This window comes from Pogoniulus pusillus, chromosome 2 (assembly GCF_015220805.1).
Source record: "Pogoniulus pusillus isolate bPogPus1 chromosome 2, bPogPus1.pri, whole genome shotgun sequence".
In the NCBI taxonomy this organism is placed as follows: Eukaryota; Metazoa; Chordata; class Aves; order Piciformes; family Lybiidae; genus Pogoniulus; species Pogoniulus pusillus.
The window spans coordinates 40,034,450-40,054,982 of NC_087265.1; the positions used below are offsets into that span (position 1 = coordinate 40,034,450).

The 20,533-nt window shown below is 41.3% G+C and overlaps 1 protein-coding gene across 1 annotated transcript in view; it reads left to right on the plus strand.

Annotated features, from left to right (window-relative positions):
• The window catches only part of PDE11A (phosphodiesterase 11A), a 151,465-nt gene that overhangs the window by 80,981 nt on the left and 49,951 nt on the right, over window positions 1-20,533 (plus strand). The window contains exons 9-10 of the mRNA XM_064162095.1: window positions 89-181; window positions 5,429-5,479. Of these exons, the coding sequence (XP_064018165.1) occupies window positions 89-181; window positions 5,429-5,479 (144 nt within the window). The remainder of the gene's footprint in view (window positions 1-88; window positions 182-5,428; window positions 5,480-20,533) is intronic.

A 20,533-nucleotide genomic window follows, 5' to 3' on the forward strand; every position in this document is an offset into this window, starting at 1 on the left:
CAATTCCTTTTCATGATTAAATCAGCATTCATCTTTGCATTTCTGTTATAATTGAATTATAATTGCCTTTTTTTTTTTTTAATTCTAGGCTTTTGTTATTTTTTGTGGCCTGGGCATCAACAACACAATTATGTATGACCAGGTGAAGAAATCCTGGGCAAAACAGTCTGTGGCTCTGGATGTATGTATACACCTTAATGAAACCTTCCCTTGCTCATAAGTGTCATATCTAAGGAATCATAGAAACAATCAGGTTGGAAGAGACCTCCAAGATCATCCAGTCCAACTTATCCCCCAGCCCTATCCAGTCAAGTAGACCATGGCACAAAGTGCCTCATCCAGGCTTTTCTTCAACACCTCCAGGGCTGCTGACTCCACCACCTCCCTGGGCAGCCCATTCCAATGGCAAATCACTCTGTCAAGAACTGAGCTTCCTCTTCTCCAGGCTAAACACCCCCAGCTCCCTCAGCCCCTCCTCATAGGGTTTGTGTTCCAGGCCTCTCACCAGCTTTGTAGCCCTTCTCTGGACATGTTCCAGTATCTCAACATCTCTCTTGAATTGAGGAGCCTGGAACTGGACACAGGACTCAAGGTGTGGCCTGACCAGTGCTGAGTACAGAGGAATAATAACCTCCCTCATCCTGTTCCTGATCCAGGCAGGACACCTACTGCTTCCAAATTTATTGTGGTTGGTATCACCAACCTGACTCTCCACATCTTAGAGTGTAGTTTTGTTAAGGTACTGACGAAGGGAAACTTTCTCAGTACACTTACCTGTGGTGCTCATCTCATGCACAACTTCAATAATTTTGAACCTGGATGTTTCATTCAATGTCCATGTTTTTTACATGATAAAGAGGGAAAGTGATGATGGAGAACCTAGTTTCTTGCAGGCATAAAGGCAGGAATTAATCTAGGTGTTTGGGGTGGATTAGGAACCTTCACTCCCTACTATTTGAAATTTCCCAAACTAACTCAGATGGTTTGGAAGGAAGATGAAGATATGCTTATAGCATGTCAAAATATACAAGCATGTATGCACAATATATACAAGTATTTACAGTTATATACAAGTCAGAAATAATACAGAAATCCAAATTCCCTCCTGGACAACAAAAACTGCCTGCAATGGCTTAAAGTTGCCCCTCTCTCTGTTCCCTTCCACCTCTATCTCAGACCTCAGAGGGACAAACCTAAACAAAAGCAAAGCTCACATGTTAATAGCTGAGATTAGAGGTGAGGTATCAAAGCAGATGGGGGTTAAAAAGGAAGTGATTAAAGCTAATGACACAGACTAGACAGAGAAAGGAACAGAACAATGTTCCAGGACACAGTGAGGGAACATTGTTTATGTTTTGACTTTTTAGCACTTTCAGCAAACCATTAAATGATATAGATGTCATCATTAGTTTCTTTTCACAACCAGTGATCTAATTTCTCCCACTAAAATGTTCCAATTAGCTTCAAACCAGCAGTCTTATGTGTATTTTCTTGTCCTTCAGTAACTGAAAATTCCTTGGAAATTGCTATTTTAGATCGTTGTTACTTTTCTAGTGTTGCAAGCTGTAAGTAGAATTTACTGTAAACAGGACAAAGTTTGGACAAACTGATTGACATCATAGGATTTTTTAGTATCAAAAGCAACATCTTATCAGAGCCCTTATCAGATATATGTCTTTCTAGAATAAGATCAAAGCAGGATAGCTGGCAGCTCATTAAGAGCTTTGCTTGATCAAGGCCAATATGAAATTGCAAAGTCCTGCCATTACAACACCACATCTTTCCATAATATACATATGAAGTGGCTAAATGCATGGAAAGCTTTTTTTGTCCATTCCCCTTGTAGGAATTTCTGTTCCTATTTCTCCCCCTCTTCATGAAGAATGAAATCTATCCTCTCCTCTAAAACAAACTCTGAAATGCAGATCATTTCAAAAAGGAAAGATTAATTAAACTTCTGTAAGCTGATTCAACATTAAAGCACTATTCTGTATTATATTGCAGAGATTTTAAACATAATAATAGTAAAAGCAATCTTGCCAAGAACAAAGCTTGGAATTTTTAGGACAGCTTTACAAATTTACATTATTCTCACTACATTGTTTACAGTACTCTGACAAAAACAATAATGAAGAGTGGTTTGAATGAAATTTAAGTTTTGGGGTTTGTAAGTATTATGCAAGACTGGTTAATCTTAAAACATTCCTCCAATGAAAAGTTAATGTTGCTAAGATGTCAGCATTGTTTTAGATTTCATATGTGATAAGAGAAGAAAATAATCTAGTTATCTCAGATGTGTACAGTCTTTAACTGTACAACTCATTTGGATTTTTAGGATCACAAGGTGTTAGAGGTTGGAAGGGACCCAAAGAGATAACCGAGTCTAACCCCGCTACCAGAGCAGGACAATACTATCTAACACAGATCACAGAGGAACACATCCAGACAAGCCTTGAAAGTCTCCAGAGAAGGACACTCCACAACCTCTCTGGGGAGCCTGTTCCAGTGCTCTGTGACCCTTACAGTAAAGAAGTTCCCCCTTGTGTTGAAGCGGAACCTCTTTTGCTGCAACTTGCACCCATTGCTCCTTGTCCTATCTCAGGGAGCAAGTGAGCAGAGCCTGTCCCCCCAGTCCTGGCCAGCCCTCAGATACTTATAAACATTTATCAAATCCCCTCCAAGTCTTCTTTTCTCCAGACTAAAAAGCCCCAGGTCTCTCAGCCTCTCCTCATCAGCCATGCCCTCCAGTCCTCTAAGCAACCATGTAGCCCTCCACTGGACCCTCTCCAGCAGATCCCTGTCCCTCTTCGACTGTGGAGCCCAAAACTGAACACAGTATTTAAGATGAGGTGTCACCAGGGCAGAGTAGAGGGGGAGAAGAATCTCCCTTGATCTGCTGGACACATTCTTCCTAATACACCCCAGGATCCCATTGGCCTTCTTGGCCACAAGGGCACATTGCTGTGCCGTGGTTAACTTGTTATCCACCAGTTGGATAATGGATATCCACCATTACAAAAGGAAACACAAATATACTGTTAGCTTGATGAATTTCCCTCCATTAAAACAAAAATCAACTCAAACTGAATTGCTATGAAGATGGCTTTTTTCCCCTTTGATTTAATGTTGGAGATGTTTATCTGAGTATTTGGGATCTATCCTCTGATGCGTGTAGGCATGTGAAAGCTTTTTGAAGCCAATAGGATTTTCCATTTTAGATAACCTTCCAAACATAAGTGGGGTTTTAAATTACTGTTATTTTCATTGTTGTTGTTATATATGTATTAATTCAGGAGGAAAAGTTCAAAACTTTCCTTTTCAGGCCTCCTGCAAGATTTTTAATTCTTTATATACAGTCATGAATCACTAAAAGCCTTCATATGCCACAGATATTTGTGCAGTATGATATCTTTGAGTACTTCTCTTGGCAAGAGAAGCAACCAGTGCCAGATATCACACTTGGATACACAAGGATGCAAAGCAGCATAGAAGTCTGTTATGATATCAAGGAAATTTCTTGGATTAAAATACAGGTTCTTTCTTTGATCTGAAAAGACTAATAGTCATATAGCTTTAATGTAAATTACAGGTTTGATAAATGGCCACTATGGTTCAGTGATGAATAATTCTTTCCACAAATGAGCAACAACTCATGACAACATTTGTGCAAAGTGATTAAGGATACAGCAGAAGAGTACTTTAACAAAGAATGGTATAGGCTGCATCAGGAGAAGTGTGGCCAGCAGGTCGAGGGAGGAGATTCTCTCCTCTAGTCTGCTCTGGTGCGACCTCACCTGCAGTACTGCCTCTAGTTCTGGAGCCCCTATTACAATAAGGATTTGGAGATGCTGGAGTGTGTCCAGAGAAGGGCCACAAGGATGATCAGAGGGCTGGAGCACCTCTCCTCTGAGGACAGAGTGAAAGAGTTGAGGTTGTTCAGTCTGGTGACGAGGAGGCTCTAAAGTGATCTTATTGTGACCTTCCAGTATCTGAAGGGGGCTTACAAAATAGCTGGGGAGGGACTTTTTAGGCTATCAAGACTAGGGGGAATGGGGCAAAGCTGGAGGTGGTGAGCTTCAGGCTAAATGTGAGGAGGAAGTTGTTCAGCATGAGAGTGGTGAGAGCCTGGAATGGGTTGCCCGGGGAGGTGGTTGAGGCCCCATCCCTAGCAGTGTTTTAGGGCCAGGCTGGATGAAGCTGTGGGCAGCCTGCTCTAGGGTAGGGTGTCCCTGGCCGTGGCAGGGAAGTTGGAACTAGATGATCCTTGTAGTCCCTTCCAACCCTGACTGATTCTATGATTCTACATGGTTCAAACCCAGGCTAAATGCTATTTTGTGTATAAAGGATGCAAAATGTGAAAATTACTAACAGATTAGAATAAATCATTATTCAGGAAGACTGTATGAATGTAGAGGGGTACAATGAATGCTGCTAAAGGAAAAGTTTTAGGAGAATTTTGATGTTGAGTGTAATCTGTCATAGCAGAAGATATGATTTTACTGATCTTAGGATTTCTGAGAGAAGCTACAATATGACTGGACAGAAAAATTGGTACTGCTTGAGGAAGAACTTGGTGCATAGTTATAGTAAATAAACCATGGGATAGAATTAGTTAATTGGTGTTTATTATTTATACTTTTATAGTGCAGGAATGATTTCCTGGTACTGTAAAAGATGACACCTCCAAAATTGATATGCATAAATCTATCTTGGGACTTACTGCCACAAGATATTGTGAGCCAAGGGCATTTGAGATAGAGTTTAGGTATTCATATGAGCAGCAGTCATTCACAGACAAAAGCAATTTCAAAATGAGAAATCTATGTCAAAGCTTTAGCACATAAACAGATTGGATGTGGTTGTGTGTTGAGTGAGAACTATCCTTGCTAGAAGTGCTCTGCCTCTGTGGGTATGAATGCATACTTATAGGTAACAAGAGGAGGTGTGCAGTACTTTGTGCATTTTATGTGATGATTTCATCTCCAGAATGGCATTGAAGAGAATGTCAAACGTTGCATAAAGTGCTAATTTGCATGCAATGGTGTGCCACTAGCACAGACTATAAAGCTTTACAGTATAGCAAAAGGCATTTTTTAAAGTCTATAAATCTACTGTCATTTTTGCATTAAATTATTTCTCTTTTAATTGCAGAACTCCAGGAGAACAATGCAGAAATGCTAGAAATGCTTATAATATTAACTTACTTAGTGTCCTTGATGTCCTGTAGAATTCCCTCTACATAAATGCCAAATGTATACCTGATAATCTGCAATTATTTATTATATGCTGACATTCAGGGCTAAATTACTACACATAAATATTAATTAAGTTTATTTTAAACATCATTGATTATACTGCAGCACAGAGCCCTATTATTTCTACCTGTCAAATCTACAAAAATGCTTTTCTCTCTTTTGTCCTGGGGCAGGTGTTATCTTACCATGCAACATGTTCAAAGGCAGAAGTTGATAAATTTAAGGTAAGGATTGATGGTTTTGTTTTTCTATCCAAAAATAGAACAGCACTTTAAAATGGATGTAGATTATCTGAGAGAAAAGTTTTACATCGAAAGAAGAAAATATGTTAACAGTAGTTTAAAATGGATGTAGATTGAGAGAAAAGTTTTCCATCAAAAGAAGAAAATCATGCTTAACAATGATTTACGAAGGTTATACTACATGTTAGACTGATAGGGAAGGTGGAAAAATCTGTCAAAGGATAAAATAAAGTTGCTGCATTGATAGTTGTACAGTAGCAAAACACCATTGTCCCTGCTTGAGCTGCTAGAACCGTGTGTCAGCATGGGTTTGAGGGCATCCTCAGCAAAAGCCACCATAAGGAAGTAATGCCAGTGGGAGCTGAGGAAGAGACCAAAGAAAATGAGAGGGACTTGGGACTTTCTATGCACACAGTGGGAGCAATATAAAAAAGTCATGCTTAAATTAAGTTGTGATACTTGTTCAGAAAAATTGCCCCTTTTTAATATCCACCTGTCACCTTTTCAACTCCTCACAAAGCAAGTGACAAGTAGTCTTTGTTAATGCTTTACACCACTAGTTGTAAACAAATCAAAACAATAGAAGCTCAAAGACTGACATATCTTGTGGGCTCATTGCCAGAAAGGACCATCGATCTGTGGGATGAAATTGCATCTCCCTCCCTCCTTGCAAAGCTCTGGCAGCAGACCTCAGGTCTCCCGAGTCATCCTGTCCTGAAATCACTGCTCTTTTCTCCGTTGGTTATATCATTATATTTTGTATAAACCCTTTGCTATATTAGGGTTACGTTCTAGACCTGACTGGCTAACAAACATTTCCTCCCTCTGGGGCTGTTTGAAGTTAAAACTGTCCCCTCTCCTTTTGGTGATTTATTGGCAAATGTCACAGGAAATGTCTGTTAAGATTTAGCCCAAGTTCTGGTTCGGTCTGAGCAGCAGCAAACACACATGACAGAGACATCTAAATTAGAGTAATGCCAGTAGTTCACTGCTGGCTCCTGACTGACATGGGACCTAACAGTAATTAATGGTTTTGGACTGACAATACATGGAGTTGACAACTTTTCAACATAGTACCCCAAATATATGGTAACTGGATCCCAGCAGCCTGGAAGTAATTACAGATTCTTCTCGCTAGTTGATGTTTCCATCCTTGCCATCATCTTTGTTTATAGACTTAGTGTAATGCTTTTCCACTAACTTTTATGTACCTGAGATCTCAAGTACATTCTGATACAGAGTGTAAAACTGCAAGTGTTCCTGAAGTTTCATTTCAAGCTCCCCAGACTTGATTTTTATTTGTTGCAAGGGTGAAAGCTCACATCCTTTGGGCTTCTTGGAGATAGAAAGCAGCCCTGCGCTGAGTTTTATGCCAGAAATCTGACTTCGGGTTTGCCCTTCACAGTCACAGAGTCACAAAGAGATTTGGGTTAGATCTGCCAGTTCCAATCTCCCCACACACACACACTAGCCCAGATTGCTCAAGTCCTCCATTTTCTGCTGCTCACTGGAGGAAGCAATGCTTAGACATAGAGAAGAACATGGGACCAATTTCTAGTCATAGAATCTTAGAATCATAGAGTGGTCTGGGTGGAAAGGGAGCTCCAAAAGTCATCCAGTCCAGTCCCCCGCTGTAAGCAGAAGCATCCTCAACTAGACCAGGTTACCCAGAGCCCTGTCCAGCCTCACCTTGAATATCTCCAGGGATGAAGCCTCAACCACCTCCCTGGGCAACCTGTTTCAGTGTTCCACCAACCTCACCCCTGAGCCTCCTCTTCTCCAGGCTAAACACCCCCAGTTCCCTCAGCCTCTCTTCACAGGGCTGTCTTCCAGGCCCCTCACCAGCTTTGTGGCCCTTCTCTGGGCATGTTCCAGAACCTCAACATCTCTCTTCAATTGAGGAGCCCAGAACTGGACACAGGACTCAAGGTGTGGCCTGACCAGTGCTGAGTACAGGGGCAGAATAACCTCCCTCGTCCTACTAGCAACACTACTCCTGATACAGGAGGATGCATTCTACTGCCTGCACACAGGGGAAGTGGGGATGGATAACTCACGCTGTTAACCCAGAGAGATTGTTTTACCTATAAGGAGGGCCTTACCTCTCCAGGCAGAGATCTGGATTCAGACTCTTAACAAGTCTTTCAGTCTCTGTAGGTGATAATCCAGCCCTGAGGGACGTGATGGGAGGTCTGCCATTGATTTCAGTTAGGAAGTTGCTGGCCTGAGGTTCTTTTGGCATTTGTAAAATAACATAGTAACATTCTCTCTGCCAACTTCTGTCTATTTATTCATGGCAGTTTCTTTTGTATTGCATTTTCTGATAGAATAAAATCTCTGGATACACATTAAAATTTAAGATCCATTCCGATTAATTGTAGGTTAAGCAAAAACTGGACCTACCATGCAGTGTGGGTCCTTTCTCCTGAAAATAGCTAAGTTTTTTAAATGGGGGAAAACATGTGGAAGCTTAATTGACAGTTTCAGTAACAGTCAGTTGAATCAGAATTATTAATCAGAATTAATAGTGGAGTATCAGCCATTATTCCTGTATTTGGGACACGTATTGTTCTTCCAGGTTCTAAGAAAGAGGATGTGGGAGTATTGTGAGTGATTTATTTGACTAAAACAAGAGCAACCACACCATACAATGTATAGTAAGCATGGTACACAGCCTGCCTGTTGCCAGATTATTTTACATTTATTTACTACCAAATATTTTTCAACTTTAAGTTATTTTTAGACTTAAATTATGATGACTTAAAAAAAAATAATCCAGTATGCCACTAAATTAATATAAACTGCATAATATTTGTTAGGGTTTGTGATATGTGCTGCATGACATTGTTACAGGTAGATTTCAGATGCCACTGCTCTAGATATAGGGAGCAAAATTCAACCTTACTTTTCATGGGCAGGTATGTAAAAAGAAATTCACCTTGAATGCAAACATTCCTTGCATGTCTGAGAATGTCTGTCTGAAGTCTTCAGCCTGATTTATCACAGGGCTTCTCCTCACTTTCATCTAAAGAACTACATTTAATTCAAACTCAACTGTGGCAGGATAAGCAAAAGTAATGCACCAGTCACAGAAACGCAGCTGAGGGTCAGAAGGGACATCAAAAGATCATCAAGTCCAACCTCTTCTTCCAGAGCTTGAACACCTAGAGAAGGTCAGAGAGGAATGTGTCCTGCAATGAATTGGACTGACACTCATTTATTTTTTCCAGAAGTTAGGAATAGGTATGATTTTCAAAAGCCATAGCAACTTCGTTCTCACCAAGTATTTGAGACTTAAAATACAGTTCTGTTATTTCTGTTGTGTTTACTAATGCTAGGATTTAGCATTTCTTCTGCACTTTGGCCCCAAGCAGTGCTACAGGCTGGGGACTGAGTGGCTGGAAAGCAGCCAGGAGGAAAGGAACCTGGGGGTACTGATAGATAGTAGCTGAAGATGAGCCAGCAGTGTGCCCAGGTGGCCAAGAGAGCCAATGTCATCCTAGACTGCATCAGGAAGAGTGTGGCCAGTAGGACAAGGGAGGTTATTTCTGCCCCTGTACTCAGCACTGGTCAGACCACACCTTGAGTACTGTGTCCAGTTCTGGGCTCCTCAATTCAAGAGAGATGCTGAGGTGCTGGAATGTGTCCAGAGAAGGGCAACAAAGCTGGTGAGGGGCCTGGAACACAAACCCTATGAGGAGAGGCTGAGGGAGCTGGGGGTGTTTAGCCTGGAGAAGAGGAGGCTCAGGGCAGCCCTCATTGCTGTCTACAACTACCTGAAGGGACATTGTAGCCAGTTGGGGGTTGGTCTCTTCTGTCAGGCAAGCAGCAACAGAGCAAGGGGACACAGTCTAAAGTTGTGCCGGGGAAAGTATAGGCTGGATGTTAGGAGGAAGCTGTTGCTAGAGAGAGTGATTGGCATTGGAATGGGCTGCCCAGGGAGGTGGTGGAGTCACCGTCCCTGGAGGTGTTCAAGAAAAGCCTGGCTGAGGCACTTAGTGCCATGGTGTAGTTGACTGGACAGGGCTGGGTGCTAGGTTGGACTGGATGATCTTGGAGGTCTCTTCCAACCTGGTTGATTCTACGATTCTATACTATTGGAATAGAAAAATACAAGGCTAGTGAAGTCTGATTAGTCTAAGACTGATGCTATCCTATAGCATTCTTCTGTAGTGCCAGGTTTCTTCTCACTGAAATGTAGGCTCTCCAAGCCTAAAAAGAGTTGTCAATTAAACAAATACAGAAATCCAAAAGAATGCAAAATTGTGTCCAGGATAGGATATTTATAGCAAGTTACTGACTGGTGAGACAGTAAAGAACAAGCCCTGTGACTTAGCAAGCAGGCCCACAAACACATATCACTTTCAAGTTTAACTGATACAGTTTCCAAAGAGAATATATAAACACTGTCCTATTATGGGTAATATACAAGAAGCTGTTTTTTAAAAAGCTAACCTGATTGTGCAGCTGTGAATGGTATAAGCCAGATCAATATTTAATGACTATGATGCATTATTTATGGCCCTGTGAGAGGTACTCTGTTTTAGGTCAAACAGCACACAGGAGAGCTATACAACAGCAAATAATGTATCACCTTCTTAACAGAATATTCAATTCAAAATGTAGCAGGAACATCAATCCCTGTATTTTTTTGATTCCATAGCCCTAATGTATGGCTAGTTAAAAGACCTCCACATAGGGACGCTTTTGTGTCTCTCTTAAAAACCTGGACATGGGACTAAATTACAATGGAAAGAGCTGAATCAAAAAAAAAAGACTTTTAGGGTGGCTACTGGATATGACAGTGTTAACAGTTAGATCCATGAAAGATGATTTGATATTTGGCATGTGCCGCATGTATAACAGAAAGTTAATTTGTTATGCATGTCTTATGCTGTTAAATTTTATACCCACCCTTAAATGTGTAACAGTGGGCAGCAAAATGAAAAATTTCATTTTATGTGTGTTCATTTTATCTGCAGTCTCTGTAAAGATTGGGAAAGCATTCGTAGGCTATGTTACTCTCTCCTGTGATACCATCTTTCAATTCAGAACTATTTTAGCTACTTTTATATTCTGGTAATGAAAACATTTTAATGGTTTATAGTAATTACACTATATTCTTCCTTGGTAATTAAATTTCAGAAAGGCAGACCTTTCTGTTTTGGACCACTTATGAAATATTGCCATTCAAGTATGTCTAGCTGGAAAATGAGATTCTTATGCATTGATGACATTACCACTTCAATCTGTTTGGTAACAATGGTTTTCCAAGGTCCAAAGGCATGTAATCATAGAATCATAGAATCAAGCAGATTGGAAGAGACCTCCAAGATTATCCAGTCCAACCTAGCACCCAGCCCTAGCCAGTCAACTAGACCATGGCACTAAGTGCCTCAGACAGGCTTCTCTTGAACACCTCCAGGGACAGTGACTCCACCACCTCCCTGGGCAGCCCATTCCAATGCCAATCACTCTCTCTGTCAAGAACTTCCTCCTAACATCCAGCCTATACTTCCCCTGGCACAACTTGAGACTGTGTCCCCTTGTTCTGTTGCTGGTTGCCTGGGAGAAGAGACCAACCCCCACCTGGCTACAGCCTCCCTTCAGGTAGTTGTAGACAGCAATGAGGTCATGCCTGAGCCTCCTCTTCTCCAGGCTAAACATCCCCAGCTCCCTCAGTGTCTCCTTATAGGGTTTGTGTTCCAGGCCTCTCACCAGCTTTGCTGCCCTTCTCTGGACACATTCCAGCACCTCAACATCTCTTTTGAATTGAGGGGCCCAGAACTGGACACAGTACTCAAGATCACACTGCAAAGCTAGTATGGCAAGCTTTGGTCCCAGCCAGGCACCTGGTGAAACACATATAGCTCTTTAGAGACCTACACTTCTGTCTAAGTGCATGAAGTTCTTCACATGCTTAGGGATTTTTCAGATTTGTATTGGAAATTAGTAATCATTATGAATTATTCATACTAATTTCTGTGTGAATATTAGTTGTTATTGATAATATTAAAAATTCCCTGAGATTCTTTGGAGTTTTGATTGACAGGAAGTAATTGCATAGAATTAAACAGTTTAAACAATCAGAACATGTAAATAAGAATGTGAGAACGGGAAGAATTCTAACTGTGCTCATGGAGTCTTGGCATTCACTCCAGCATATGTACTCACAACACTTTGATCCCTGAGTAAGTCTCCTGTATCAAAGACACTTTCAAACTCGCGATAATGACCCCAGGGTAGCATATAAAATATTCCAGGCAGACGGGAGAGATGCTACTAAGCTGCTAGTGTTAGCTGCATACACATGGCTGCCTTTAACAAGCCACAAATGATGAGAGGCAGGAAGGCAGGATGCAGAAAGGCTGATGCAGAAAGGCAGTTTTCTAAATCATCCCCCTTTAAATACTTCAGTTTGGAAATCAAACTGGCCAACAGGCACTAGCACCATTGTTCTGGCCAGTGAATTCAAAGCTTTGTGCCTCCTTTGACCACGCAGGCAGGTTGAGGGCAGCACAAGACACCTGACACATGGTGCTAAGCCCCCTAGCCCTCAAGGCTTTGCTGGGGCCAAACCCTTATTTTTTTTGTTCATCTAACTCACTCCTGGACCCTGGCAGAACAGGAGGAGGAGTGCAAGGGTTAAACTGGCCTGGCAGGATTTATGCCCTACCAGGACAGATTGTCTTCCAAGACTAATCACATTGGACTCCTTTTCAGCCTTCACAAGACAGTCTGTTCTGACACCGAGCACCCCTGTGCTATTGAGGCTGCTCAAGTGCGACTGGGAGTAGTGACAATGGAGAATAAATAAGGAGAAACCTTGAGAGCAAACAGGGCTTAGCTGTTAATACTGAGCTGTGTTCCCTTTTCCCTTTGAAGATTTCTTCACATGTTCACAAGATGTTAAACAGTTTATTTTCTCTTGTTTTTCTGCCTGCACTGCCCACATAAGACAGGACACAAAGCACAGCGTTAAGAGATCCTTAATTCACAAAAATGAGGTCTTTATGGTACTACATTATTTCACACTCTTTTACATGTGCCTGTGTCTTCAGTTCTCATGGAAACAAGAAGTGAGGAACACACTGCATACACTGAAAATTATTAGACACAATTGCTATTACAAATGAAATACCAGAGTTCTTATACTAGTTTCTGAGACATGAGGCTGTCACCTGTTGACATCAAGCTCTTGCTTTGTAGCTCAAATACATATAAAGCTTTTTTTTTTTTTTTTAGTTTTTACAATTTTAGTGAAGAGAGAATGGCATGGAGGAGTAGAGAAAGATTGTTCATGGGCTTTTCTCATGCAGTGTTTAGGTTTAGAGGCATCATGTGAAATGATCAGGGTATAGATTTTTTTAATCTGACCAAAAGATCTTTCTTCTGCAAATATGTAGCTAAACCATATGACTATAACCATATATATGATTATAGTCATATGACTATAATCATATATATAATCATATATCATATAGGTGTTAATGAGTTAAAAATGATAATTAACGGAAGGAAAAGGCAAACAAGGACTGTGGGACAAAGTCAGTCACCTCTGCCTCAGGAAATCTCCAAAGTGCAGCTCTTTGAAGCAGAGAGGAATGGACCAAGGAAGTATGTTTTCTCAGCTTATTTTAAGTAGTCTTCCCTGCTTTTGGTCACTCTAAAAGCTAAGGGCTTAGACCAACCTTTGGTCTGACACAATGCAACTATTCTTATTTTACTAATCAGTGCCTTCCAGCAGCACCGCTTGGGGGGGGGGGGGGGGGAAGGGGGTGGGGAAAGGGTGCATATTCTCTGCATAGTTTTTTATCACCCAGGAAAGAGGCCACACCTTCTGTGAGAAATGTGCTTTGACTTGATCATTGCTGTTGTAAGTCTCTGAAACGGCAGAGCCCAGAGCTTGTTCAATTGTTTGGTTTAGTGTGTGCTGTTTCTTTTTACTTTCTTGCCCACCTGCCTCGGAAGCATTTCTGGATTGTCTTCCTAAGCTATTCTCAGCTCCTTGTCTTGGTTCCAAGACTTGATTCTTGGTCCACTTCTCCTAATACAGCAGCTCTTCTCATACAAATATTGCTACCATCATGGAACCTGTGTGCATTTGTGTGATGAGCCTGCACAAAACCAAGTCATTTTGTAGTGTAGGAGATAAGTAAATCCTATTTAAAACCAAATCTTTTTCTTGAGGAAAAGCCATGTACGATTTCAGAGATTAAGGGGAAAGAAAGAAACCTGTGGCCTGGAAGCTAAATGAAGTATGTAATAAATGAAGTATGTAATCATATATTGACACACAGGCAATTTTTTCTGTTCATTTATGAGTTTAGCACAGGTCATCAAATGAGTTTGTAACAGGGATAGGCATCTTTCAGGAAGGAATAGGTTCTGGTCTGTAGCATATGTCAGGGCAAGAGTATAACACAGATATCAATAAGGAATTTCCTGTGAGGTTTTTTTTAATATGCAAAGACAAAATGCATTTATTCTTAAGTGTTGATGCTATACAGAGTAATCATTAGTCTACATCTGAGATAGCTGGAACGAAGTGTGAACTGACCTTGTGATATTCATTAGTGTAAATGTTGGTTTAGATTAGATCAGATAATTCTCAGCCATACTCTGAGCGAAGTAGACAGGGGTGGATTGTGCTAGTTTGAAGCAGGGTAGAATGTTTTGGTGAGAAGAACTAGATCATAGGCTGTGAAAGGAAAACAATGGTGATGTCTGCTTCCCTCAGAGTCTTGCTGAACAAGAAATGAAAACATTTAGATAACACTCTCGCCGTTTTCACTCACTCTGCCTTGGGCTTCTGACTGAGCTGCATCTCCCTAACCTCACCTTCCACTCACCTTTGCTTCTTAACCTCTTGGCTGAACCTCTTTTCTTCCTTTCTTCCTTCCTTCCTTAAGTACATTTATACTGTGGGTTTAAAAGAACAGTGCTTAAGGGTTGGGATTAAAAAAATGTGAAAAAATCACCATTGATATTCTGCCTGCAAAGACACACAAATAATATTAAATATTAAGTTAGTAATAACAAATAATAAATAACAACTTCTAAGATCAGCTGCTTCATAGCTAGACCAGAGCTTAAATCTCCTTGCTAAATACCATAACAAGTAGTAAGCTTCAATCACTGAAAATAATAGATAATTAAATTTATGTGCATGGTCAAAAACAGTATTTGTAGTACTTTTGGGAAAAAAAGCTGTCTTGTGTAAAGCTGAAATAGAATTAAATTTGTTTAGATACTAATTCTAAGAGTTTCTGCTATGTTCTGATTTTTTTTACAGTAATAAACCTCCCCATTCTAAACAGTTTAAAATATTACTGAGTTATTGCCTATAATAGTAGTTGGTTTCCAGTGTCTTATTAGTTATGCACACTACTACAGTGGTACTTCAACAACAGACATTTTCAACAAATGAATATTAAAACACTTGTTACTAATTTACCCATGCTAAAAAAGCGTTTTCCTTTGTTGCTCTCATTTTGTTACTCACATGAGAAGTTTTGTATTTCTTACATCTGCTTTCATATTCAAAATCACAGTTTGCCTAGGACTTGAGAAAGTTTAGAAAAAAAACAAATTAGAAATAGCAACTGTTTGGGACATAGAATTACACTTAAGTGAAAGTGAAACAATTCATGATCCAGCAGACCTGTTGTCTGTCTTTCAGTCTGATCAGTCATTACTCCACAAGACTCTCATATCAGCTGGAAACATGGAGGGAAGAGCACAGTTCAACATTGCTACCCAATTTAGCCAACAACCATGCAAAAAGTGATAAGGCATAGAATGCATTTGAATTGTCCTGCAGCCTGAGGAATATATGACAAATGATTTTTCAAAAGGAAGCATCACTTGTCAAATGATCATAGAATCATAGAATCAACCAGGTTGGAAGAGACCTCCAAGATCATCCAGTCCAACCTAGCACCCAGCCCTGTCCAGTCAACTAGACCATGGCACCAAGTGCCTCAGCCAGGCTTTTCTTGAACACCCCCAGGGATGGCGACTCCACCACCTCCCTGGGCAGCCCATTCCAATGCCAATCACTCTAGGAAGAACTTCCTCCTAACATCCAGCCTATACTTCCCCTGGCACAACTTGAGACTGTGTCCCCTTGCTCTGTTGCTGCTTGACTGGCAGAAGAGACTAACCCCCACCTGGCTACAGCCTCCCTTCAGGTAGTTGTAGACAGCAATGAGGGCTGCCCTGAGCCTCCTCTTCTCCAGGCTAAACAACCCCAGCTCCCTCAGCCTCTCCTCATAGGGTTTGTGTTCCAGGCCCCTCACCAGCTTTGTTGCCCTTCTCTGGACACGTTCCAGCACCTCAACATCTCTCATGAATTGATAAAGTAGTATGCTTCAGTTAGTGACAGACTTGGGAACTTATATTTGGAAAAGATTTCAAACCAGAAGAAAAATCTATCTAGAAAAGACTTGTGCAGTTGTATTGGAGCACAGTAATTAAGAAAGGGAAAAAAAAAAAAAAAAAAGAGGGAAAAAAATAGAGAAATAAAAAGGGTATTTCAGTGAATGATGGTAATTTAGGAGTTTATCATCATTTTCATGATTCTTTTGCCATAAATAAGGAGCAATTCCTCACACAACTGACAGACATCCCCTGAGCTAACCCTCTATGTGACAGCTCGCTGTTCTGAGACCTGCATTCCCAGACCAGCTCAGGAAGACCACTGTACTCTTCTATTTAAATAACAGAAGAAAGAATGCTTTTTAACAAATCCAGACATCATATTTCCTATTTTGAAATTATTCTTTTTTCTATCTGTGATTGGATTCTTTTTTGCAGCTCCAGCAGACTAACAGTTACAAATGGTAATTTTTCACCACATTTTAGCTGGATAGAAATTTTCTAATTGCCATTAATGTCACCAATATTCATTTCAAAAAGTAAACAAGTTCCTTGGTAGTTGTACTTATTTTAAATCGGGGAGGGTACATTCTTTGTTTGTTTTCCTTAGCACATACCTGGCGAAGGAAGAAACATGCTTTGCTTATTTCTGCCTTTATGCAGTGCTGTGGCTGCAAATGGTTGCCATAAGCATATCACTGATGCTGATTTTAAATTACCTAGGTATTTGTATAGGCTGGGGACTTTTACAAGACCAAAGGAAACACAGGTATCCCCCAGAGGAAGAAGGCAGTGACTTTAAGCATTCTTGGCATTGCCAATGGGTTCACATTAGAGCTAGAACCTTTTTCTAATTAAAGCTCTTTGGAAGTGAAGAATGGAAAATAGATGAGAAGCGTTTTCTGAGATGGATCTGTCTGGCCACTGGGTGCCATCCTTGCTCTACTTTAAGGCTGATCGCCTCGCGGCAGTTCTCTTCAGCAGTAAAATGTTGGAAAAGGTAATACCAGTGCCATTTCACACCACCGTGTTTGTGTGCACGCAGAATACATTAGCAGCACAGGCAGTGTGTGCATGTCATTGAGAGACTTGGGAAAAGAATATCCCCACAGGTTCAGCCATGTTATATCCAGTCTCACACCCAGCAATTCGCTTTTGCGTTCCTTCATCAGCTGGTAGAAGCGAGGCTGTTGAAAGACCTGGTCCCACGCACGAGTGTGTGAATGATTGTGATCTTGTGTAGCAGTCACTTAGGTTCTGGGATTTATTTGAAGGGGAAAATTACATTTCTTTTCTAGATCAATTCATGTTTGGGGTGCCTGAGCCTATCATCCAAGCGAAATGATATATAGCATATATAATGTAAAAAATAGTTGCAATTACAACCTTCTATGGATTATGTATTACAGTTTTATTGTCTGCCTGTGGGGAGTGGGGATTCTGCTATTCTTTTAGTCAACAAAGCCTCCTGGTTTAGTCTGAGCGAAATACCAGACAGAGGAAATGTACCTTCTAACAGAGAGGTTGTGTCAGTAGTTTTGTGGTTTAAGTCTTTTAAATGTAAAGTGTAAACACTTTAAATGTATGAGAAATAGACTCTAGCCCTTTGCTTTCTTGCTGCAACTGTATAGGAAATGTGCAGATTGTACCCCAGGCAAAAACAGGAAGCTGAATATTTTATGAGGCCATTTCTGTGAAGTGTTCCATCATCTTGCTCTTTGCAACAAGCTACACCCAGTTCTGAACACACACACGCATGTAGACAGAGAGCTGAGAACAGCTTTCAGTGTTTTCCAGCACCTTTGTGGTCCCCCTGCACAGAAAGCATCCTCTTTAATGTGCTTAAACATAATTCAACTAACCCTGCTTTCTATGCTGCCATGCAGCTGTGCGTGTTTTGTCCCTGGAATACAAGAAGCTTATGGGCACACAAACCCACCCCAAAAAAACAACAAATTATTTCCATTTATGGCCTTCATAAACCCTACCGTTAAAATGATTTCAGGTATCTACTTGCAGGTACCTATACATTCCCCTGAAGCAGACCTGTTGCTATGGGTGGTGGCAAGCAAAGGTTATAAGTGGCATAACGACGGCAACATCACATCAAGCTGTTGCAAGCTGGTCTACGGGGAGCGGCTCCAGGGTTGTGTGGCAGTGACCTAGGAAAGACCTTGATGAGCTGAGTGCTGGCTGGCACAGTAATGCAGCCCTCGTTTCTCACTTATATTCACATTAACTGCTTCTCTGAGTGCATCCTACAGCTTTGTGCCTGACACGGGCAATCTGCAGTGCACCTAAAATGGAGTGGTGCAGGCAGACGTCTTCGCTGAGATTCATAACTCCTCGCCTGATGCAATGGCCCCTTTGCAGAACTGTCTTAGCATAGGATAAGATATATTCAAAACACAGATTTGGCAGATGCAAGATGTCTAGGAGAAAGATGTAAGCCAGGTATCATAATTCGTGTGTATCGTAAGGCCTTCATTAAGAACCTCATGAATGCTAAGAAACAAGCATCTATGGCTGTGCTGCAGCATTTGAACTCAAAGCAGCCATAGATGAGAGCAACTTCTGTTTAAAATAACATATAGGTAGCATGTAAAGAGCTAAATAAATACAAGACTCAATTGCCCAGTATTTGGTTGTTGTTTTTAGAGCAGGATCTGTACATTGAATTTTTTTCTCTGGGGTTTGGTGGTGATGAGGCTGAGTCGAGCGTGATGTAGAGCTCTGTGCCTGTGTGTGCTCAGGCCTGCTCTGCCGCTGCAGCTGTGCTGTGCAGGATGTGCTTTCTGCTACCGGGAGAGGGGTCGGGCTCTGTGTTCACAGTCTGCCCTCAGTCTCAGGCAGAATAATCCTCTTGGCTTGTTAAACTGTGCCAAGATGAAGCTCTGAGGTTTTTTTGGAGAATACTCTTTTAGCCAGTCCTGAATGCCACTAGGGAGTGATAGATGGATTTGAAATAGAACAGGAGGGTTTCTTTTAAACCTGAAATCAGAATTTGATGAAAACTAAGGAAGAAAAGACACAAAAACCCAAAGGTTAGGGTTAATCACTGCAATGCTCTCTGTAGCTTCTCTGTAAGTGTATGTTGCCAGTTTGAAGACGTTTCCATCATTTGTTGTTGTGCTAGTTTGAAGCAAGCTGGAATGTTTTGGTAACAGAACTAGATAGTGGGCAGTGAAATCAAAACCAATTGTGTCTCCTTCTCTCACAGTCACGCTGAGAATTCCCAGAGGCCGTCTGAGTTAGCTGGGGCAATTCTGAAAGTGTGGGGGGGCGGGTAAGAGCCCAAACCATCACAGCTGTCTACCTGACAGTCTTCTGCTAGAGCTGGCACCCCAGCAGACCGGAGATAGGACTTGCCCTGCAGTGGAGCAGCAGCTCACTCACACGTTTGTGTAACTTTCACCACCAATCGCTGCACTGCCTGACCAGTCTGGCTAAAGTGCTCAGAAGGAGAAGTTTGGTGGTCAGCAGGGACACTGCCTGGTACCATTTCTGTGTGGTCCTGTAGCACTACCATGGCACATCACCAGCAGTCCTGCAGAATGGCCTGGGTGCAGTGGCTGCTGGAGTATGCTGGAATAGCAAAGATACTGTAACAGCAGGGTATAGACCGTTGTGGCACTGCTGGAGTTTTTGAGACTTTGCTGGTTTGTTTTTTTTGTGATGGTGGGGTTTTGGTTTTTTTCTTTTTAGTGTCTGTTCTTGACACCACCTTCACTTCTTTTTCTCTCATGTGCTCTCTCACACCGTGTATCCAACTGAGAACTACCAGGCACAGTTTGGGCTGTTTGCCACCATAAGAGCCAGCGCCTCACTGTGCCTTCACATCATGTCCTCTGTGAGAACCCTGACCCTGCACCTTCCACCCTTAATCATTTTTTTTTTCCTCCTCTGAATCCTTGAGGAAGGAGCTAGAGCATTCCTTTCCTTTCTTAGGTGGTGTAAGTGTTGTAGAGAAGGCTACCTTGTATCCCTCTTCCTTCACCCTCACAAATTTATGGGCTTGAAGGGGTCAGTGTACATTACACATTTTGCTCTTCATAGGAGCAGCAAAGCTCTCTGCCTACCAAAACCAAGTAAGGCTGCTGTGGGAAATGGCAGCCTGCATGCCTGCCAATTTGTATCGTAGAGAAATACTTGTCCTGGGTTTGACGCTTGTGTGTGTTTAAAATTCTGGGACAGAATCTGAATAGACCTTTTGTATGAGCTTCTCATCTGCACCAGTGGTCATAAAAAGTTGACAGTTGCTAGCCTGCAGTATGTGACACACTGGTTATTTCCTAATCACCATAAGCCAAAAGGACATGAAGGCTCCCTTGCGCGCCTCGGGAGATCATTGTGTCAAATGTGCATGCCCTGTAAAACTCCAGTCCTAGGCTGCTGTGGTTATGGACTTTGGCCTTAAGAATAACAGATGCTCAGACCATTCACTGGTTTTATTTTATGTCTCTGTTCTTTTAAAATAGAATATTTTTGTTCCTTTTATAGGCTGCCATATATTTTGTTTCTGTGTACCGGGAAACAAAATTAACCAAGGATTGATTTTTAGCAACATAAATAATGTATTTTGTGGGTTGGTTTTGTTTTTTTGGGGCTTTTTTTGTTTGTTTGTTTGTTTTTTTCTGTTACAGTTTGAAACAAAAT